Below are 24,588 nucleotides of genomic sequence, written 5' to 3'. Positions count from 1 at the left end.
AAGAGTTGTTATTGATTTCCCTAAATAAGAGAATATTGTCTTATGAAAATGACAATTCGTAAAATGTGGTAAAGAGATTACTTATCAAAGGCTTGTGATATGTGATGATAAAAAGGGAATCAAAACTAAAGTAAACTCTCAAGCGATGTTGATGACCCATTTTGGTGTGTTATGGTGGTGTAATTGATATTTATACAACATATATAGTCAAATGTTTCCATAATCAGTCATAGACCCTTGATCATTAATTCTACTAATCAATTTTGGGTGTGTAAGTGGTACTGGATGCTTATCATTAAATGCTTAAAGACATACAAAAATCGTCAAAATCTTGAATGTAAATATTTTAACATTATCAAATTATAATGACTTACTAGCTAATATGAAAACTAACTTGAAAATTTCAAAATTATCTTTGAATTTAATCCATTGATAAAAATGCTTATTTTACTGCTTTCGTTTAGAGACATATTATCTACTATGAATTACGATCGACTTATTCACATTCTTGTCTTATTTTGCCTTTCACTTTCTCGTGGCTTGGAGTTGGAGTTGTCCATGCATATTAAAAGGTTCATTTCATGTGGAAAAGGGCCACTTCTAATGTAGGATTCCCGAACCTGCTTTTTTCATGAAGTATGAAAATGGAATTTTTTTTTTTAAAAAAAAAAAATGCTATGCATAATTGATAAATTTAAATTATGCAATCAAAATGGTGAGCATCTCAAAATTTCAATGTAATTAGTTTTCTCTTTTTAAACTGCCTAATTATAGCGCATAATTTATCAATAACATTATTTATTTTCAAGATATAAATGATATCATCATATTAGAAAATTCACATTAATTTTTTTAACAATGGTTTTTATATACTAATTATAAATAAATGACCCACTCAAATTTTCTTTTCGATAATTTTAATTTTGTTTTTTTCTTTCATCATCCTGTATTTGTATTAATGGTTTTATATGTGACCTCACTTATTTTATTTTATATTATATTATTTTTAACTTGAATTAATTTTTGGATTTGTCTCAACATTGAACTAATGAGTGAGAGCATAATACGTGTGGTTGCGTGGTGCTTCTTCTTCCATGGGATGCAAGTGTTACTTAAAAACATATCCCAAAAGTTTGGCATATTATAGTGCCAAAAGTATTTCTTTCTAGAAAAAGCCTAAGGTATCACCAAAGAATTTACTCACCTCAAGTTTCAATATAAAGGGCACGGAGCTACAATGAGACAATCAAAGAAATTCCGTAAAGATATCAACTTTGGCTTCTCTGATTTATCTCTTACCGTCACGGAAAGAAAAGAATAACTATTGGCTTCCTTTTATGCATAATTCAAGAATCTACTTCTTACACAATATTCTTTGCTTTCTCCACCCTCACTTTAAGGAATGTTCTTTCTCCTTCTCATGCATCCTCTACGGGCCCCATCCTTAACGCAGAACATAAGCAACCAATTTGATTCTGCCATGCATTGAATATTATAAAAACAATTCCTCTATAAATACAGTAACTTATACATTGCTCAGCAAAACCAATCAATTGGCCATTAATAAAAAAAAAAAAAAATACAACTCAAAACCTTTGTGTTGAAAAATGGCCACCTTTAAGCGATCTGATTCGATGGCCGATACCATGCCGGAGGCGTTGAAGCAGAGCCGGTACCACATGAAGAGGTGCTTTAGTAGGTGTGTTGAGAAGGGAAAAAGAATAATGAAACGTCACCAATTAATGGATGAAATCAATGTGGTGATACAAGACAAGGCTGAAAGAAGCCAGGTCCTGGAGGGAACACTCGGATACATTTTCAGTGCTACTCAGGTTTATGTTTATTACTGTTCTCGTATAGTCCAATTACAGAACAATAATTCAGCTCTTTATACGTTAGTTTTAATTATTTTCCTATGATTTTTGCAGGAAGTGGTTGTCGTTCCTCCGTATATAGCTTTTGCCATTAGACCGAATCCTGGATTCTGGGAATTCGCTAAGGTGAACTCTGATGATCTCTCAGTTGAGATCATCAATGCCACCGAATATTTGAAGTTCAAAGAAATGGTTTTCGACGAGGACTGGTATGTCCTGATCATGTTTTCTTTATTTTACTTCTTTTTTTTTTTGGTTCAATTAGTAAAATTGTCAATGCTTTCCGAAAAAGCTAATTTATTATTTAGTAGTTCGGGAAGGGGCCACTTGTCAAAAGAGAAAATAGACTATCAATTATATGAGGGTCATATTATGATTCTATTCTTTGTATTGATATTACGTCAAAAATAAATAAATTTTAGATGAAATGAAACAAAGGTTTTACTTGTTATATATTACAATAATTCAAAATTTGGATTAGTTCGTAAAAAATGAACACGATATCTTCCTGCAGTTTAAGGTTTAAACCAGTGTCATAACATTATCAGGCTACATTAATTTAACAATTAATCCTCTTTATTTCAATTACAGATGTGTTTGTCATTGATTTCTCAGAATTGAACTAGCTTCAAGTTTATTTTTTAGCTGAAGGGTTCATGAACATTAATGCAGGGCAACAGATGAAAATGCATTGGAAGTGGACTTTGGTGCATATGATTTCTCTGCGCCACACTTAACCATGTCTTCTTCAATTGGAAATGGCAGTCATTTTGTTTCCAAGTTCATGACTGCAACACTAAGCGGCCGCCTGGAGAGTGCACAGCCCCTTGTTGATTATTTACTGTCATTGGAAAATCAAGGAGAAGTACGATCAAAATAGAATTTCATTCATACATGAAAATTTAATGCAAACAGCTTCATTTCAATCATTCTAAATCATCATTTTCTTTCTTTGCAGAAACTTATGATAAATGATAACCTCAACACAGCTGAAAGGCTTCAGACTGCATTAATAATTGCCGATGTCTTTCTCTCAGGACTTCACAAGGACACTCCATATCAAAATTTTGAGTTGAGGTGAATATATTTCTCATACATATTATTATCAAAGTTTTGAGTTGAGAGTTATATGTGATGCCAAATTGTTTTACAGGTTTAAGGAATGGGGGTTTGAGAAAGGATGGGGCGATACTGCAGAAAGAGTGAAGGAGACAATGGGATCACTCTCAGAAGTACTTCAAGCGCCTGATCCATCAAATATGGAGAAGCTTCTTAGCAGGCTTCCAATAATTTTCAATGTTGTAATTTTCTCTCCTCATGGCTACTTTGGCCAGGCTGATGTCCTTGGCTTGCCGGACACTGGCGGGCAGGTATAACTTTCAGTTAATTTGGCAGTGTTTAATTTAGCAACTATTTGATATTCCAGGCAAGATTATGACATATTTGCTTGTTACAAATCTGAACAGGTTGTTTACATTTTGGATCAAGTGAGAGCTCTGGAAGAGGAAATGCTCCTCAGACTTAAGCTCCAAGGACTTAATGTCAAGCCCCAAATTCTTGTTGTAAGTAATTGCATCATGTACTAAGTTCCAAACAAGGCATAAATATAGTTTAGTTTTGGTATTAATGATAGCATAATTGTGTTGTATACCTAAAATAGGTTACTCGGCTCATTCCTGATGCTAAAGGAACCAAGTGCGACCAGGAAATGGAAGCAATTGATGGTACAAAATATTCAAACATCGTCCGAGTGCCATTTAAGACAGATAGAGGAGTCCTCCATCGATGGGTTTCTCGTTTTGACATTTATCCCTATCTTGAGAGGTTTTCTCAAGTACGTATACTTTTCTTTTCTTGCCAAATAAATGTGTTAAGAGTTCATTCTTATTCAAATATGGGTACCGATGGCTCTGTCTCTTTTAAATCACCAGGATGCTGCAGCCAAGATACTAGAAATCCTCGACGGAAAACCAGATCTTATCATTGGAAACTACAGTGATGGAAATTTAGTTGCGTCCCTCATGGCCAGTAAACTTGGAGTAACTCAGGTCAGTTTTGTTTATATTAACGGCTTTAAAATATGGATCTTCTACAAACTTTAGTAGTTCAACTAGTACTTTTTAATGAAAAATAGGCAACTATAGCACATGCTTTAGAGAAGACCAAGTACGAGGATTCAGATGTCAAGTGGAAGGAATTAGACCCAAAGTATCACTTCTCATGCCAGTTCATTGCTGATACAATTGCAATGAATGCGACGGATTTCGTCATAGCGAGCACATACCAGGAGATTGCAGGAAGGTTAGGAAGATCTGTCAGTTTATTTCAACAAAGTATTCTGTAACGATTGTCATAGACTGAAAAATATTTGGTTTTATGTTGTTGTTTGCAGCAAAGATAGACTAGGACAGTATGAGAGCCATGCTGCATTTACTCTTCCGGGGCTCTGCAGAGTTGTTAAGGGCATCAATGTTTTTGATCCAAAATTTAACATTGCTGCTCCTGGAGCTGATCAATCTGTGTATTTTCCTTATACCGAGAAACAAAGACGACTCACAAAGTATCATCCTGAAATTGACGCATTGCTGTATAATAAAGAGGAAAATGATGAACACATGTAAGTTTTGGTCACAATTAAGTTCACTTGAAAAATCCTGAGTGTCAATTTAAGTCAGTCTGACATCTTGTTTTAATTTGTTTCCAAACCAGTGGATATCTAGCAGACCGGAATAACCGGACAATCTTCTCAATGGCAAGGCTTGACGTTGTGAAGAACCTGACAGGACTAACTGATGGTATGAAAGAACACAAAGCTGAGGGAAATGGTAAATCTTGTCATTGTTGGGGCCTTCTTTGACCCTTCCAAATCAAAAGATAGAGAAAAGTGCTGAAATTACAAAGTGCTGCATTGGAGAAAATATCAGCTTAAGGGACAGATGAGATGGATAGTAGCACAAAGTGACAGGATCAGAAATGGAGAACTCTACCGTTGTATCGCTGATACAAAAGGAGCTTTTGTGCAGCCTGCTCTATATGAAGCATTTGGCCTTACAGTCATTGAGGCTTGAACTGTGGATTACCCACCTTCGCAACCAATCAAGCGGACCAGCTGAAATTATAGTTGACGGGATCTCAGCTTCCATATTGACCTGCCAACGGGATAATCAAGCAACAAAATTGCAAATTTCTTTGAGAAGTGCATGGTGTGATCCAGATTATGGAATAAGTTTTCGACGGAAGGCTTAAAACGCATAAACGATGGTAAGTCACACAAACCAATACCAATTCTTCTAGTGATTTATAACAAAATTAGTATGAATATATTGTATTCTTCTGAATGTAGCTACACTTGAAGATCTATGCAAACAACTATTGAATATGGGATGCACATATAGCTTCTGGAAGAACTTGAACAAAGAGCAGAAACAGGCTAAGCAGAGATCATTGAATGTTACATCTGCAGTACAAAAGCCTGGTATATTTATTTCCTTTGCCGCTAATTAGTGCTAAAATATAAAAGAGGACAGGAATTACTTGTTCTTTTAGAAACTCTTGCAGGTGAAGAATGTACCGATTATAATTGAAGAGGGTCAACAACAACTATCAAAGCCTGCATCCAAAACACAACCTTCACAAGCATTGACACTAACTCACTGCACCCTGTTCTCATGTAGTATCCATTTTCATTGAAGCTAATTTGCGTATTGTTTTGTGTAGCAGCAAACGCTCACAGTCGCGATTGAACGGTAATCTGTTTGTGCTACCTGATTCTCCCAAATCTTCAATCCTGATTGCTTGAATCACTCCTAAAGCTACCGAGTAGTAACTCATTCAAACTCTTGTTTGAACTCATCGTATTCAGGTTGTTTGGAGCTTGAGGTCCAATCCGCTGTGAACAATTGAGTGTTGTGACTAAATTGTACACTGTTGTGTTAAGGTTGAGCTAACTAACAAGGGTGTTGCCTCTGGTTTCTTCCTTAACGTGTTGTCCAAATAATGAAAAATAAAGGAGTGGAATATGATGTACATGAATCAATTGAAGATGTAAGGGAATAATGGAGTTTGAAAATAGAAGACCGTGATGAGTATTGAGTATTATGATTGGCACCTATTATCACAGCTGATGTTTTAACTTTGTTGAGTGTGTTATAATATGGAGACTTAAATGTTCCTGCTTAATACATGCGATTGAATTAGACTAATTACATATTTGTCTTATGTTTTGTTAATGAAGTTAGATTTAGTGGTTACTTTAAATTTCATTATTGAACTCATGAAAACCTTTTTAAACGAATGATAAATTTATATTAAAATCTTAAATCAAATTTAATTTCCATAGCCTTAAAAATGAATATGTCACCTGCAGGAGTCGCATTTGCCACAAGCCTTGACACAATTAGCAATACTCAAAACCCCTGGAATAAAAAAATAAAAATAAAAAAAGGGGTCGCAGCACCACTGCTTTCACCGGCTACCGTCGAAGTACCGCCTTCGCCTGTCCGAATCACTTGACTGACTCTCGGCTCATGTGTTTTGCTTCGCCACTGTCAAACGCCAAGGCATCATCTCCAAGGCCGCAGCCGTGTAGTGCCGTCGCTGCTGACGTCGGTTTCTTTCTTACCGAAGTTCAAAGCAAATAGTTGTTTGCTTTTTCTTTTCCGGGATGGACATAACATAACTCATCTCGCTGTCCTCACACACGCACATTGTTAAATATTTATGGTATCTTGTAAGAATTGTCTTGCCGTTTGTGCGGCTTGTTGTTATTTATTTGATGCAAATGCCTTGTGTTTGAGACAATATAGGTTTATGAGAGGGAAACTTGAAATGGTTAGAGTTAGTTGAATATAAACATCTTCTCTCTGATAGTCACCATTAGACAATGGCTATGGGAGTGACAGTAGCTTGAGCAATCATTCGATGGTTTACAAAATGGCTATCCTGAATGGTGATGGGCCTGTAACTTTAAAAACTACTTTGGACTTGACTGGTTTTTTGGGATTGTTTCGCCATATCAATCTATTGAACTGCCAAGGTGTGAAATTTATCCCCTCAAACTCTTGGTGCATAGGATGTTTTTATTTTTCTTTTTCCTTCTTACTATTTTTGTTTCCATCCAATCAACCTGGCCTAACTCTAGCCAAGTGGTAAATTATGTCCATGCATTCCTTGTTACTTAATTGGTTTTGCAGGCAACATATTTGTCCTAACAATTGAATCTAACTGACTTATTTGGTTATATCTTTTTACAACTCAATATCATTCCAATGGGTGAAACAAATAGTCATATTTAATTCAAACCACGCCAGCTTCACGGCCTCTTTTGTCTTCTCTTTAGAACTTTAAAACTCAACTCCTCTATTCGCCTCTCAGTTTTATTTTGTTTCAGAGAGAAATCAGAAGCAGTAAGTTCAAGTTCTTTGCAAAAGGTAAAGATAGGACTGAACTAGGTGAGGTAAATTCGCTTATGTTTGTGTTTTATATTTAAACCCAGTTTTTGTTTACTGACAATTAAAGTAATATATTATGTGTGTCTGCGGCGTAATCATTATTATTTAAAGCTTGTTTGACACATTTATCAGCTAGAGAAGACTTGAGTTGTTCTCTGCAGCAAGAATTCGAAAGAGATGTTCTAGTAACGGAACTAAGAACATGTTTTTCAGGACAAAGATCTTTGGCCCTATAGTTATGTCAATGTCACAACAACAAAGCCAATTCACATTTGGAATCATCCATGTCCAAGAACTTTCATATTCCCATAATGGAACTCACTTGTAACAACCCTTCAACCATATAGGTGTGGACGTTTCAAAATTTTTAATGTGCAATTGCTCCTTTGACTTTACATTTTGTTAAGCTAACGACTTATTGTTAGTCCTTAATCTGCCCATTAAAAATTCCAGGACGTTTTCACCTGATATATAGATATATATAATAGACACCCACATACACACACACATCCGTATCATTATGTATTTATTGTTGTTGTGCTGTGTAGACTTGAAACATTTTGTCCTCAAACGGGAATTGGGTAACTAAAATATGTTTTACTATCATTGATTTGATACTGATTAGCTTGCAACATTGGCAAGGATTGTGAGTTGTGCTGAATTTTCTGTTTTGTGGTGCTTAGTAGCCAGGGAGGTGCTTGGGGTCATTAAGGATAGAGTATAGCTGAATATATAGTCTTCACTTATCATGTTCAATTGGAAAACTTTTTACAGCGATTATAAAAGCTATCTGTCAAGTGAATTTCAAAGGTGTTTATATGTAAATATCAACATTAATTGTGGATTCCTTCGTCTTTGTGCTTTTCCTATATTGCTCCATTCCATTTGCTTCGACCTGTTTAAGTGATATGATTTTTATTGCTTTGCTTAATTTTGCACACGTGTGGAAAATCAATTATGAAGTAGTTTAAATCTTATTCAAAACTAATTTTAAAAAACATTATGTTGGAAGAATTTAATTGAGAAGAGTAGTTATACTCTGTGTAGCATAAATTAATGATTTGCCTCTTGCGCTGGATTGCTTTAACAATTCCAGGTAAATGGTTATACTCTCTGCAGCAGATTCCATTGGACTTCAGTTGGTTCCTGTATCATTTAGCTTGAAAGATGAATCCGGGAAAACAATAGAAGTATGTGGGAAAGAGATTCTGTTGTATGGTCCTTCTGACAGGGAAAGTGTTTGATAAATATCCAAACATGATTGTGGTGGACTATACTGTGCCCGGTACAGTGAATCGTACCGAGTTACAGTACTAGTTATTTTGAAAGAAAAAAGTTATCCAGATGTTGAAACTTATATTTTTAGTAAAGAAAGAAGATTGGATTCGGTAATTTAAGGTGAATTAAATCACAAGTGTTCATAGAAATTATTTGATGAGACAAAAAGATTTAATCGGTAAGATTTATTGTACAGAAGGACTAAACATACTGTCCAACATTTTCGTTGCAACTGTTATCAGGTTTTACTTATTTCTCAAATTATAAGTTGTCTTACGGTCTAGTAGTAGTCTGAGGATCATTGACCTTATAATTTTATTAATCATCAGACCAGTTTAATTCAATATGTTTCGTTTAATTGTGCCTACACCAATTGTTTATAGACAACATAATATTGCATACAAGTTTTCCCTTCATGTAATTTGATCTCCTGTGGTTCTTGCAAAATGTAGTAACACAGAGCTGTATTGCAAAATTGGAATGCCCTTTTATTATGGGAACCACTGGTGGAGACAGGCATAGATTGTATAAGACTCTAGAGAATTCACAGGTATATGCTGTGATCTCCCCACAAATCGGAAAAAAAGGTAATACAGGTCCTGCACCTTTGACCAAATGTAAATATTTTAATGCTCTCTGGTTTATTGTATTCCATATCATAATATTTTTTGTTGCTTTGGTAGGTTGTAGCATTCCTTGCAGTGATAGAAATAATGGCCGAGCAATTTCCTGGAGCTTTTTCTGGGTATCCTCTGCAGGTATTTCTCAGTTTCTGACTTTATTTTATGGTTAAACAGTTTTAATTGTTTTGTATTCTTTTACGTGAATGCATATATTCCAATGGAGAAAAGATTAAACAGAAGTGAAACATTTATATTACTTGGTCATTCTGTTCTACTAGTTTATTCAACGTCTCATAATTAGTTGTTATTGTTGGTAATCCCTGCGCACACCACATTCATTAACTAACCTCAGAATTCTAAACACAACTGTTTATATTGTATGTTTGTTATTTAAATTGATGGTCTCATAAATTATTGGCTGGCCAGATTTCATTAAGTTGATATTTTTGTGTAATAATGCTATTAGCTAATGTAATTTTGTATTAAGGTGTTGGAGTCCCATCAAACAAGCAAAGTGGACACATCTGGAACTGCCAAGCCTGCTATTTCATACTCCACTTGATGACTTTAAGAATCAAAGCTGAATTTTTTCTTCTCCACTCAATGAAGAAAACGTGTCGGGTGTTTTGGGTGGCTAGGGTTTTTTCAATTCAACTAATTAAAACCCTATTCTACTTAGGAATAGTCATGTGTTCCAATTCTAATCCACCATTGTAGCCAAACAAGCTAAATTGATATTTTTAATTAATTATTATTATTAAAATCAATTCATAAATTAAAATATATTAACTTAACATTAAATAATAAAAATAATTTATTTAAATATATGTGCACATATATTTAAATATAATCTCACTAATTTTAATTTCAATATTAAAATTGATTATGGGCAACAACTTCAACAAATTTAATTACGCTGTGAGATTACCAAAGTACCATTTCTTCATAAAAGATGAAAATACCCTTTTCACATTTTGATCCTTAAATTATCTTCTAAGTGTATGACCCGTAGGCTTTTTATCATATCGGCAGTGAGTAGTATCATGATTAGCACAAATTAATCATGTCACTCCACAAAGACTAAGATTGACCCTTAGTTATCAAGGCATCATGACTACTTGATAGATTCGGATTCAGCGAAATAGTTACCTATCAACGATATGGTTACTATGCAATCAAATCTTTTTATCATTCGTTATCTTATCAAGGCTGAGGTACAGAAATAATGTCAACCTCAGATATCTTTGATATCTTTTTGTTCAGTTACCAGACCAATGACTGAGATAATAAATTGGATTGAGCAAGAACTCATTCCCACTGTGCCCACAAATTTAGTGTTATTACCATTTACTGAATTATGCAGTGAGATAACTTCTCTTATACCTGGGAATGATGAATCATTTGTCAATCCACTATAGTCTTGATACACTTCTTGATGTAGCCAATCATTACTGTTCTTAGAGTTCTGAATAAAACTACGTTGGGCTAGTGTCAAACTACACCAATTGGTGCATAAGGCGCTCCGGTGATCTCAAGTCTAAGGATCACATGCACTACCATCCGGTAGATGATTTATTCCATAGACACTAGGGTTACCATCTATATAGAATCATCTGATGGGTCTGTCCAATAAACTTACCCATAGCAAACACACATGTGTTGCATCAGGTTGTCCGCAAACAACCTTGACAAGTAAGATCAACCATTATCTTATGACAGGGTCGTTCATCATTATGATAACTTTACTGTATTATCTGTGTTCTAGGTTATAATAATACTAGGACTACATACATTTCTAGAATGGACACCATATTTGATTTTATGGTTCTCACTATCAAGATTTAAAATACTTAATACCTTAGTCACGATTCTACCATCATAAGAACATATATCTATACATATAATTTGATTTACACAATATAGAATAAAATATATTTTTTATTGATAAATAAACATTATTACAAAGAGTCAATCCTACAAAATTGATTGGCTGAATTATATATACAAATACACACAACTTTCAACAACAAAAAGAAATAAGCCCTTAAAAACTATTTAAGTCCTTACAGGTTTGAAATTTAGCAAACACACCCCAATTGCAAATCAACGGTCAACTGGTCTCGGGTCTTGGTTAAACTAGTTAAACCAATCCGGGTCGAGCCAGGCTGGGTCAGGCCAAAACTAGCTAGGTCGGGCCGATTTTTAAAACACTGGACAAGGCATACATGGATGGGGTTTTTGAATAAAATAAAATAATTATTTTCCATGTATTTTGAAATTAGTGGCTATTATTCACCCAATTAGCAAATACCCGTAAATAAAATAAAAATAAAAATAAAAATTAATGTAATAGACCATTGCCTCAATTAACTGACTCTTAAAATCACATTATTGAATGTCGGAGGAAAGTTTTACTTTGGCACGCTCTTGCTGCAACCCATCCCAGCTGAAGCCTTTTCTGGAAATATTTTACATCTCATTCAATCATATTACTTCAATTAACATATTTCACGTTTAACTTAGGCAACAATAATAATAAAGAAAGAAAGAAACCTCCAAGCCACTAAACAAGGTTTGATTTTCTTCATTTTAAGCCAAAAATGGGGAAATTAGTATTGATACTTGAAAACTAAATGAACATTAATAATGTTTTAATAGTTAGAAATAATAGGGAAACTGCTGAGTTAAAGGCGGGTAGGTTCGGCCCATGTCTAACATGGACCATCGGTCAGTCACCGCCCCTAGTGGGACTCTTAGGAAATTTACAATTACACATGGGATCATTTTGGAGCTCTCATAGCATTTATTTTTCAATATCAGCAAACCACCTATCATTATGAAACTTTGCATAATATCCCTTATAATTATTGTTGATCACCCTTTCAGCGATGAGACTCCTTTCACCTAAAATTGATCTTGAATCTATTATTTAAAAACATCCACTAGTATTTTTTTATTATTTAAAAAAAAAAAAAAGATTTTTACCTATATGCTTTCATAATTTCGGCATAAAAGCAATAGATCAATGCTTAATTGAACAAAAATATATATTGTTGCAAATAGCGTGACCTTAAAATGAATCTCATATGATAATTACGAAATAGGGGGTGGACTAAAAAATTAGAAGGTTTAATGGCCACAACAACTATTCAATTAGGGATGTAAATGAAAAGTCTTAAAAGTTAGGGGTTAACCAGTTTACGGAAACAACAGTAAGGCATGTGATGGGTTGCACACTTGCACTGCACCACCTAACTCGAGGCAGGGGAGAAAGTCTGATGATGAATTGAGGAGGGTGTACGAAGGTCAGCCGCTGTAAAACAAAAGACAAAACAAACTAAATTGAAACTCTGCTTTATAAAGAAGACCGTTAGTTACATAAATTTACCTCTCATCCTCCGCCTTATATGTCAACCATTTTTCGTTTTTCTTTCCTTTTTGTTTATTTTTAAATTTCCTAATATACACAGCATCCCAAATGGAAAATATCTAAAACAATAAAAAATAAGAAACGGACACGTTAATCTCAAACTCTTTCATTTTTCTTTTGTTTGAGATGAAGGGAGGATCGGCCAGTTCTGGAGGCACAGATGCTCCTTCAAATTCTTCTTCTTCTTCTTCCAGAACCAAGAAACCCAAATGTGATTTTCTTTATTTCATTCGTCTTTCTGTTTTATTTTAACCATTCTGTTTCCGGGTTTGTTTTTGGGAATTTCTTTTTCTTGACATTTTTTTGTTTTTGTTTTTGTTGTCAGATTCTAAGTTTACCCAGCAAGAGCTTCCGGCATGCAAGCCAATTCTAACACCCGGATATGTATGGATTAAAATATATAATATATAATCTTTTTTTCTCTGATTATTTTCTGAATTTCTTGTATTGGGGTTTCAGGTGATTATGATATTTACTGCCGTTGGTGTCATCTTCATCCCAGTTGGTCTCTTTTCATTATTTGCATCAGAAAGTGTAATATTTTTAATCATATAATATATATACTGAATTTATTTTAGTTTCTCAACTTTGGAAATGATTGATATTTAATATTAAACTATGGTTTCTTTATTTATTTTATATGCAGGTGGTGGAAATTGTGGATAGATATGATATTGATTGTGTTCCTTCTAATTATTCCTCAAATATGCTTGCATATATCCAAAGCACTGCCACTAACAAGACCTGCACTAGGAGTTTGAATGTTAGTCCTTTATTTTATTTTCTCAACGATTTTCAGGTTTATTCTTCATTTTTAAATTATATATTAGTAACATTTTTCTTCTGTGCATTAACTTGATATGTTCCAGATTACAAAGGAAATGAAAAGTCCTGTTTTTATCTACTATCAGCTTGATAACTTCTACCAGAATCATCGTCGGTATGCACAATCTGTTTGTAATTTATGTGCAATTGTTTGGATAGTTCTACATTTTTGAGAGGTTTGATATTGTTATATTTTCTATATGTTTGGTTGTGAATTTATGTGATTTCTAAAAATTACTACTTGTTCGTAAACCTAGACATAGAGATTGTCATTCTCCTCCCAGTAAAAGTCCTAATTCTGAGTTTTGATGTTTAAAGATCTCTTGAAATTGGTAAAAAAAAAAAAAATTTGTGAAATTTATGATCATAATGGAGGAGGCAGTGAGTTTGATGATTAATAAATTGAAAGCTTGAGCTAGGATGTCATCTTTACCTTTGTTTCATCTAGTTCTGTGCTTACAATCACACAAATATTTGTAGCATATACTTTGAAAGAAAGAATTGTTTATGTGAATAAATTGCATAGGCTTCTCCTACACAATATATTTTGAGGAAAATACTTGTGATCATCGACACAGGAATTATAAATGAGATGATGTAGGCTGAGAGAACCAAAACAAAATCATTTAACTCCTGAAATTGTGAGGATTCTGGAAATTTGAAAAATGAAGCATAGTAAACCTTGCAATTTGATTAAGACATCAAGCTGAAAACTGATCTCCGGAACAGAACCTTAGGCTTTGTAAAAGAAAGTTCTCACCCCCAAAAGTGTACTTAATTCTGTTACGCCAAATGCTCCAAATTGGACCAAGAGAAGTGGCATTTGCAGACTACTGCATTCCTATCCTTCCTAAATTTTTCTTTCAAAGAAGCCAAAAATTGTAGCAGAGTTCTCAAAAACAGAGCCCAGAGTTGGCTGAGATTTTTTACTATGAAGAAAAATATCCTTTAAATCATATTTAAGCTAATGCTTTTACATAATGAATGATTTTAATAGTGCGAGTAAGATATGTTTGTTCCTTTTGTGGCTCACTTTCCTCTTCTAATCTTCTATTCAATTAGTTTTTAACTCTTCAACCTATTCAAAATTTTTGAAGAACGATGAAAAATTGAATAAATATGAGTGTCAAGATCTAAATGTTGCCTTGTATTTATAAGGAGATGAAGTTGAGAAATAGTCAAGATGATTTTCTGAATGAAATACAATTTAACAGATTTAATTGCGATTAATGCGGTGATAGTATAAATTTATAATTTAATTTGAGATTCTAAATTTACCTTGTAACAACTTCCCATTTCTGCTTTGCTTATTATTTATTGGAATTAAAATTTTTATGAATTTGAAAAGTAGAGTTTTATTTTTGAATTTGGAACCTTGTACAGTGTTTACCATATATTAACCATCCTGTCATCATATTCTGTTGGACTTCTGTATCTTTTTGAACCTTCTCTTAATTTGAAGTCTAAAAATTGCTTTCAGATATGTTAAAAGTCGAAGTGAAAAACAATTGCGGAGTAGCAAATATGAAAGTGATACAAAAGACTGTGCTCCTGAGGCCACATCAAAAGGTTTCCCAATTGTTCCTTGTGGCCTTACTGCATGGAGTTTGTTCAATGACACATATGGGTTTTCAGTGAAAAACAAGGCGCTAGAGGTTAGCAAGAAGAACATAGCCTGGAAAAGTGACAAAGGGCATAAATTTGGGTCTGATGTCTATCCCAAAAATTTCCAGACTGGACAGTTGATTGGAGGTGGAAAACTCAATTCTAGCATACCAGTGAGTATACTTTTGTTATTCTTTCCTGTTAGTTTTATAACGTTACTGCTTTTTAATTTTTTTCCTTTTCTTTAACTATAAAAGATGTTTCTCATTACTGGTTTGTGTATGACAGTTGAGCGAACAAGATGATCTTATAGTTTGGATGCGTACTGCTGCACTTCCAAGTTTTAGAAAATTATATGGAAAAATAGAGGTAGATCTTCAAGTTAATGACCAAGTTACAGTCGTAATCCAGAACAATTATAACACTTACAGTTTCGGGGGTAAAAAGAAGGTGGTTCTTTCAACCACAAGTTGGATAGGCGGAAAAAATGATTTTCTGGGCATAGCATATCTTACCGTTGGCGGACTATGCCTGTTCTTGGCAATATCCTTCATACTTGTATATGTGGCCAAACCAAGGTGAGTTAATATCTAAACTCATACTGATTTCTATTTATCAATATAATCATTTGAAGTAAATAAATTTTATGTTTGAAAATTTTCTCTAGAGAAATTTTCCACCCTAAAGACAAATTATTTCTCATCCTAAATTCCTAATCTGTGATGTACCCTATAGTATTTTTGCAGTGTACTAGCTTTAGGATTTAGTTTAGTTGTATATTTCCTTCAGATCGCATATATGGAGATGTACAATAGAAGTGGCTGAAAATTGCTTTGCATGATGATTCATGTTTCCATTTCTTTGCTCTTGAGCGAGAATCATGATTTCGGCATATATTTAACTGACTCGAATTGATGATGATCTTGTTTCCGGTAATGATAATTAATTTCTTTGATTGTACATCTTCTTGTGTAGTGCACAATCTGTTCTTGTAAATTATATAGCGTCAATTCATTTGAGATGGTTTTGTGTTTTGTGTAGGCCTCTTGGGGATCCAACTTACTTGTCTTGGAATAGAAATCCAGCAGGGAATTAGATTAGCATTGCCATAAAATATTATCCGGCGTCCGCAGTTTATGGATCATGTCTGTTGGGATATTATAACTTTTTCTCAGCACACCAAGTTGATGTACTAATTTTGCCGAAGAAAACAACTTCGTCCTTACTCGGTATAAAGTTTTAACAAATATCATTATTCTGCATTTTCATAAACCTAATTGTCTTATTATTGTAAAATTGATGAATGTTTTATACAACAGCTTTCAAAAAACAAAAAATTCACCGGCATCATATTTATTACCAATAAATTCATTCACAATAAGGTGATACATCTTCTTCACTTGAAGTGGACTAGGAAACTATCTGATTCATTTTCAACAAATAAATATTCAATTAAACTTACATATTGTGCCAACTCAAAATCAAAAGAAATTTTTTTTTGATGTCTTCTTGTAAAAGGACATTATTAATTAGAAATATGGAGATCATAATACCGTAAATTACTATTGGCAAGGAATAATTGTAGGCTCCATTGCAATGGAAATATTTCTATCGCACATGCTTGCACCAATATTTACAACACCTTCTCCCTGCATATTATAAACTATTTACTCATAAATATCTTATATTATATTTTATAATATGGTAAGAAAATTACTGAAATACCTTTGCAATGTTTCTAAAGAATGTGGTGGTATAATTTCCAGTAGGAAATAGAGCTTCAATGAGATCTGCTAAAACCAATTGAGGTTGGGCCACAGCTCCATCATACCAATCTTTAGTTTTAAAATTCACAATTAGTTAGTTATAAAAATATAAAAAAGAAAAAGAAAATTAATATGAAAAATACTTACCAAGAGTGATTGAATTATTTTGAATTCTTTTATCATATCTCCATAAGCTTTGATTTGTAATGAAAGCAACAGAGCAAAAAGTTGTCATGGACATCAATACTTTTGAGAAATGTTGATTGATTGTAGTTAATCGGATCAGAAGTATTCGTTCCATCAATCACAACATCCACCGTCTAAATTTCATAAACAAGTGTTAGAATTATAATTGATGAAAAATATGATTTAAAGTAAATTGTTTAATCTAAAATTAAAAAGCTTACACAAAGGATGGCATGCAAATCATCTAAATCATCAGGAATAGAGATGTTAAAAGTCTTCTTGTTGATTGAGTTATCTACATTTTCTCCACCTGCATCTTCCACATACTGTTCTTCCAATTCAATGCATCAAAAATAAAAAATAAATCAAAGGAAATTATAATCCAACATTGAAGATTGAGTTTGTACCTTCAACTTGAATGTTTCCTGATTAAAAGACCAGATACCCTGCTGAAAATGCAAGTAATTTAATTAAAATGGCAAATATTAATTCATAACACACAGATAAATGTATAGGTACAAACGTTATCCAACTCCATCCAAGCAACAATTGGTTTGAATGACTGTGTCTTGCTTGCTGCTGATTTATTCAGGCACAAATAGTTCGATTTCACCTGCAAAAATTAAATGAAACATTGATAAACACATTGAGTAATATCTATAATCGGCTTGTTCAAGGGTAAACTGTAATTCTCACTGCACTATACACTTGGTTGGCTCTCGTTTCAACGTTTGCAAAAACTCCCAAGAACTTGATCCACTCTGCTCGCTATTATATTTACATGTTATGCATAAGAAAACTGGATTACTAATAGTAAAATGTACTTATACATTACAACAAAACTGTCTATTTCCAAGGGATAAAAGCTCTCGTAAAAGATGAAAATTACCATGGAAAATATCATGATAAAAAAATAATTTTTGAGGAAAATATGTTCCTTGGAAATGCATCTTTTCCAAAGGTAAAAAGGGTTTGATTGATGACTACCTGAAGAGGATAATCCTCTCCAAGAGGAGCAAAAATAGCGAAATTGCAAGCCTGTGGCTGATCGGTCTGGCTAGTAAAATGAGCTGCATATAGTGAAAGTTGTTGTGGCTCAGTTTTGTTGATTATATCTATTTCTCCTCCTTCGTATAATTTCATTACGCATTCAGAAGCCACGAAGCTCGATGTAATGCCCTTCATGCTCTCTAACAATCCTAGTAGCTGTGGAGAAAAATATATATATTCAACTATATATAATAAAAGAAACAAAAATCTTTATAATTTCATCAGTATTAAAACTTGCTAAATTATTATAATTACAACTTAGAGAAGGCCTGGATCCTCACCTCGAAAAAGGATACTGATGGATTTAAAATAAGAAGGGAAAAGGAATTAGAAAAAGTGATAATAAAATGATGAAATAAAAGAAATATGAATTGAGTTGAGTTAGTACCTGGAAAGAAATCAGTATCAACTGAATAGTTTGACAATGGAACGACAAAAGATTTGATTCTGGAGGTGCAATACTTTGTTCTTTCTGCCATTCTTGAGTTGTTCTGTTCAATTTTTAATCCAACTTCATATACCCAATGTATAATAAAACATGAGATTATATCTCTTTACCATAACTTCTCTCACATACCAAAACAACCTAACACTTTCTCAAACTCTAAACCCTCAAATCTTCAAGAAATACTTTTTTTTTTTTTTTTTTTTTTTATTATCTTTCAATTTCAATAGTTAATACATGCAATAAAATTCTCATGAAATTTTGAAAACGTTGCTCTAATTCATGACTGGCCCATGAGCCGACTAGAAAAACCAGGCATTGGGTTGTGGAAGCCCAACTGTGACAAGTAGCCAAGTTGTATTAGCCAGACGGTGTCATTGTGGACTGAGTTCCAAAAAAGGGCCATCAACGGCCCGTGATCTCTACGGGCCACCTTAAAACCGATTCCATCCGCTTGTTACTACCAGACTAAAAAGTATTAAATATAGCATTACTTTATTTATATTAGTTACTACAATGTACTCTTTATTGTGTTAAACGCCAGTCTTTTTTATGAATTTATATTTAATGTCATCTTTATAATATTTGTCATTACCGTTCGAACCAACAACCAATATTGTAGGCCAATATTCTCACCAAATAAATGTAATTAATATAGTATATATATATCTAGCTAATTCACTCTCAATTTATCATGTCTCTATATGCAAAGCCAGTGCATCAAACTAGCTAAAATGTGCCTCTTCTTGAGGTAAACTATTAAATTTACAGAAGATAAAGAGTACCTGGATAAGAAGGTAGCTCCGGCCATCAATGGAGTTCTTGATAACTTTGAAGGTTTGTCCATAATATACATGGAAATTCTGGGCATCTTCCACTTTTGAAATATCACCATTCCCACCTCTAAACCATCCCCAACTTAACAACAAAACAACTAGCTGAAACTTCCAAGTTGCAGAAGTAGAAGTAGAAGAAGAAGACGACATGGTTTTAATGAAGAAGCACAAAACAAAACTCACTAGTTAACTACTCTATACACTCCTAGCTCTAGCATGGAATAGTACTAATATACCTAATTATCAGTGCGTGAGAGAGAGAAAGAACTTTTGGATATGTGAATTATTTGATGATTTTGTTGTCATGTGAGGTTTTCTTTTTTTATTAATGGATTTGAAACAGTTAGCAACCCGTGAACCACTGTATCTTTCTTTGCCTTATTTGTCATCTTCTTTTCTTTTTGTTTTTCGCTCCTTAACCCAATTGTCTCACCATCATATCCTCACTCCATGTGCTATGTATGCACCGTCACCGCTACCACCACTTCACTCAAATTATAAGTGGTGTTCCTTTAATATACAAAATCTTGTGCTCTATTTTTAAATCAAACGCCATTAATTGACTTCAATAACCCCTAAGCCATATTGCTTTTTAGATTTGGATTTAATTGATAAGCTAATTTTAGTCGGGTTGTTCATCGTCTGAAAATGTTCAAACACATATTTTGGGTTTTAAACTATTTCCTCCTCAAGGCTCAAGGAAAATAAACACAACCCAAAGGTTTCAGATAATAACAAATGCACCCAAAAATTTGATTACTCTACCATATAAAAATTATAATATACTTTGTCCAATTATATATTCTTTTAAGTTTTTTATTTCTTCAATTTTTATTTTAAATATAAATTTTTAGGAAATAAAAACTTAAAAGAATCTAAAACTTCATTTTGAAGAGATCTTTTTTTTGACTTTTTTTATGACTCAAGTGTTCGAGTCAAATTGCAAGCACCTCACCAGGACCCTTGAATATCCTACAAACCCAATATTCTAAGGGTTTGTTACTTTTGAAAAAAATTTAGCATGTTTATTTTATTATACTTCACTCTCCCATTCTATTTTATTCATTTAATAGTATGTAATTTAATTGAATTTAGTTTGTATAATTAGATGAAGGGTACTCTAGTCTTTATATGGTAAAGTAATCAATTTTTGGGTGCATTTTTTACCTCTGAAATTCTTGGGTGTCTTTTATTTTCTTCAAACTTTGAGGAATAATCCCCTTATATTTTTGCCCGAATATTTAAACATTCTTGCTTTCATAACTTTTATTAATTCATCCAGCTGTAGTTCACAAGTGTTAATTATTATTATTATTATTATTATTGTTATTTTTTTGTTGTGCATTCACAAGCCATATTACTTGGTGGGACAAAGTATGCATGATCCGTAATGGCTAGCACCCTTCCCACCTTCCCATACCCTTACCATTGGGATTTATTGTTTAATATATTTAAAGATTATTTTATGAGAAAATTTTTTCTAGTAATGAATATTTATTACACCGACTTATAAATTAAGCTCTTATTTTAGTTAGGTACGATTTGGTATTATTGTAGCTTCCAACTCACTTATACCCTATTTGGAAATAATATGCCCATTATATTTGTGTTTTAGATTACTAAATGTACTTAGAAGAATGTTGTTACCTAACTTTTACTTACATTATTCCCTAATAATTCACTTGAATAGATAACTACTACTAAGAAGTGAGTAGACCAAAATCTAAGGCGTGTTTGTTTCAACATTTTTGCACTATCCTATCTCTATCTTACCTAAAACATATATTTATTTCTCTATTCTGAAAATCCTATTCTATTTTATTTAATTCTTTTTAAACCCTCTAGGTTTGTTAATTTAACTAAACACCGTCTAAAAAAAGTAGAAATTGACAAAAACACCCCCACCCACCCATATTTGCCAGATTCCGGCCACCACCGCCGAAAGGTGGTCGGGTCGGAATCTGGTATAATAGAGCACTATTGGCTAGATCTGGCCGAAAAGGTCAAATCTACGGTCATAGTTGGTCGTCAAAGACGACCGAACGTGGCAGATCTGGCCGTAGATCTGGCAGTTTTCAACCAGATCCACGATGGATTTGGCTAGTTGACCAGATCTACAGTCATACTTGGTAATCAATAACGACCAAACGTGGCCAGATCTGGCCGTAGATCTGGTTGTTTTCAACCAGATCCACGATGGATTTGGCTGAAAAATGTCATATCGGTGCACGACCGGCTAGATCCAGCCAGTCGTACGCTGATACGGCGATTTCGATCACCCTCTAATGGTGGTGGCCGGCTGCTAGCATTTAATGGGTAGGTGGAGGTATTTTTGTTAATTTTTAATGTTTTATTACAGGGGTGTTTAGTAAATTAACAAACCTAGGGGGTGTTTTTGTTAATTTTGTAATCTTACCTCGTAATAACCACCCAACTCTTACTTTTTAAAAAATCTTATCTAAAATAATAAAACAAACACACTCTAGACTGCTTGATACTTTGATGTAAACACTTAATGTAGTAGGTGATTGAGTCAATATTTGATAGGAGGGTGAAAGTGTCAATAACCAAATTTACCATTTGATCGGTTAATTGGTCAGTGAAATAATGTGAGAGATTCAAGGGTCATTTTTTGATTTGACAACTTTATGAAGCTAGCTCAATATACAGTATAACTTCTCTATAGTGATACTTTATACAAGAATAACCTCCATGTAGTGATAAAAAATTCTAGTCGCAACTTGGGATATGTATAAATAAGAATAAACTTTACATTGTAAAAAGTTAAAATTTTTCTAATTCTCGTCTTAAGAAAGTTGTCTCCACATAGTAATAGTTATCTATATATTACAAAAAAATATATGTTATGTTACATTAAAGGTTTAAAATTAAATAAAATATTTATCTAAAGTTGTTTGGGACAATAATTTATATTTTAGAGTTATTAACACATTTTTTAACTTGCAGGTACGTGATAATTCGCTAGTATGGATACCTTCTTATTGAAACCAAAACATTTCTAGCTTTTCAAGCATGTTTATAACTTCTTAGCACGAAAATTTTTGTATTTCCGTACTATCACTCTCAAGATTATTTCTTTTCTCTTGTCTAATTATATCAAAGATTTCTTATTCAGTTAAAGTCATATATGACTTGTTTATTTAAATGATTAAAGAAGACATTAATATCCATTCGATTAGTGTAGTGAAATTGTCGAATCTGATCATTAAATTCTGTAATGACTCTTTGATTCTCTTCATCTACTTCATTTGTAACTTGCAATTCATTGACATCGAGGATCATAACTTTGCAATGCTTAAAACAATTGGCCATTGTCTGTGGTTTCACATCAAGTGACCATGCATCAATTGCATTTACAATTCCATCAATGACATTTATATTTGTCTGTTCGAAGACATGATCTTTTATCAATTTCAAAAGTAAGCAATTGAAGCGTTGAATTGAATTCCTAATACTATTAAAATATGAATTGAAATTCTAATAGTGTACTACTAAAACATGAGTTATAAAATAAGAAATTAAAACAATAATTTTTTTTAACTATATATCTATTAAGTTATAACCTCCTACTACAAGAAAAATGGCACTCGATGTCTAGCAAAATTGGACGCTAATCATCCAATTTAGATACTGATTGTCTTGCGCATCTAAATTTACGTAGTCACCATTTAATTGCAGAATCGTTGTCCCATAAAGAATGGGCAACTAAATATTAGGTTAGACAAGGAAATGTTTTTTTTTAACTACTAACAATTTAGTTACTAATTGCTGTTTGAAATAGTCCTTTGACTTTGATGTTGACTGTGTAAAGGTAATTTGGTAAAATTGTATTGCAACTATTCATTAGTTGAAGAATGTATCTTTTAGTGAGAAAAAAATTAGTGGTGAATTCCAAAAATTTAAACGCTAAATGTGTAAGGGTAATTTGATAAAAGTATTTCGTGACTATTCTATTGGTTGAAGAATGTACCTTTTAGTGGAAAAAAAATAGTGGTAAATTCCAATAATTTTAGACGCTGAATGTTAAACCCCAATCTAGTAAATTACTTTCAGCTACTATAAAAGTAGTTACAAAATAAGTGTTTCTATGAGAAAAAAACTAGTGAAAAAAACATTTCGTTTTCAATTAGGGAATGTGTATGCCCAATTTTGTTTCTTACATTTAATAACTAATGATTTAGTTATTAAAATTAATTTTTTATATCTAAATAATATAGTAACCGATTGTATACGAGTTTTGGAAACTAATTATTTTAGTCTAGTATTATTGATTAGTCCTGGGTGCTCTATTATTTTTGCAACTAATATTTTAGTAACTAATTGGTTAACATTAAAGAGCATTGTTTTTGTTCTTTGTCATTGACCTCATTTATACATTCAACGTCAACAAAATAAAAATGACACAATATAAAAATCTAGATCAATAACATCAAATATCTTCAATGCATATAAAATTAATAGTCCATACATGGATTTTTATGCATGATGAGCAATACAAATCTAAAATGCGCTATCATGTGTGCATAACAAAAATAAAAAGCATGCACCCCACATTTTCATCAATACTTATCTATCTGTGCATAACTCCAAAAAAACAAAATGCCCACCCCAAGTACATCATCTAAGGATATGTGCAAACAATCCCAAAAAGTCCAAAAAGATTGTCCTACCCCTATGTCAAAATATGCACTAGCCATACAACAAAAAGCTATCAATGTTAGCATCTCAAACATCACCGGTTGAGGTTCTAGAAGCAGCGGAAGACTCATCATCAATTGGAGATGGAGATGGCAGTCGAGTTGGAGTGGTAGTAGGTTACGCGCGTGCAGCTGCTATAGTCATGTGAGTAAGCATCTCCAACATAAGAGCTTGTTGTTGTTCAAGCATTTTGATTTTCTCCTTCTGTTGATCAAATAGTATAAGTTGCTCCTCTAAATATTTAATCTTATTTTGTTGTTATTCAACTGTGCGCCTTAACTCTGTTACTTCTTATGTATCATGCTCCTAAGTCACAGAAAATACAAAATTCTGGTTAAAGCCGGAAGTTTTACCAAGCACTTCCTCATTCATATGCATGTTTACTGGACCACGAGCATCATTCAACATTTCCATGATTTCATCGTCATCTTCATATTCATTGTCCATTTCACCGTCAAACATGTCATCAAATATAGTTCCTAGATTTATGTGTTCCCCATG

General features: G+C 33.1%; 1 protein-coding gene, 1 long non-coding RNA gene and 2 pseudogenes across 2 annotated transcripts; 3 read left to right on the top strand and 1 right to left on the bottom strand.

Moving 5' to 3' along the window:
- The first annotated feature begins 1,607 nt into the window (after positions 1-1,607).
- LOC116140287 lies at positions 1,608-8,568 on the top strand (annotated as a pseudogene).
- Positions 8,569-9,115: 547 nt separating this feature from the next.
- On the top strand, positions 9,116-9,924 carry LOC116140288. The gene is made up of 3 exons (XR_004129603.1): positions 9,116-9,189; positions 9,286-9,360; positions 9,713-9,924. It is a non-coding gene; the product is annotated as an uncharacterized LOC116140288 (long non-coding RNA).
- A 2,857-nt stretch (positions 9,925-12,781) lies between these two features.
- On the top strand, positions 12,782-15,390 carry LOC116140286 (ALA-interacting subunit 3-like). The gene is made up of 7 exons (XM_031425936.1): positions 12,782-12,866; positions 12,981-13,039; positions 13,115-13,189; positions 13,302-13,418; positions 13,525-13,595; positions 14,961-15,258; positions 15,343-15,390. Exons 1-7 carry the CDS (start codon positions 12,782-12,784, stop codon positions 15,388-15,390), a joined length of 753 nt encoding a protein of 250 aa, XP_031281796.1.
- Positions 15,391-16,373: 983 nt separating this feature from the next.
- On the bottom strand, positions 16,374-19,636 carry LOC116140293 (annotated as a pseudogene).
- Between the last annotated feature and the right edge of the window lie 4,952 nt (positions 19,637-24,588).

The sequence above is a fragment of the Pistacia vera genome, unplaced genomic scaffold, assembly GCF_008641045.1.
Source record: "Pistacia vera cultivar Batoury unplaced genomic scaffold, PisVer_v2 Contig368, whole genome shotgun sequence".
NCBI lineage: Eukaryota > Viridiplantae > Streptophyta > Magnoliopsida > Sapindales > Anacardiaceae > Pistacia > Pistacia vera.
The sequence above is the reverse complement of the archived record's forward strand: the minus strand, read 5'-3'. Positions and strand labels throughout refer to the sequence as shown.

Coding starts and splice junctions, on each gene's coding strand:
- LOC116140286 (XM_031425936.1), top strand. CDS start 12,782: ATGAAGGGAGGATCGGCCAGTTCTGGAGGCACAGATGCTCCTTCAAAT. Junction 13,190..13,301: donor CATTATTTGCATCAGAAAGT/GTAATATTTTTA, acceptor TTTTATATGCAG/GTGGTGGAAATTGTGGATAG. Junction 13,419..13,524: donor CCTGCACTAGGAGTTTGAAT/GTTAGTCCTTTA, acceptor GATATGTTCCAG/ATTACAAAGGAAATGAAAAG.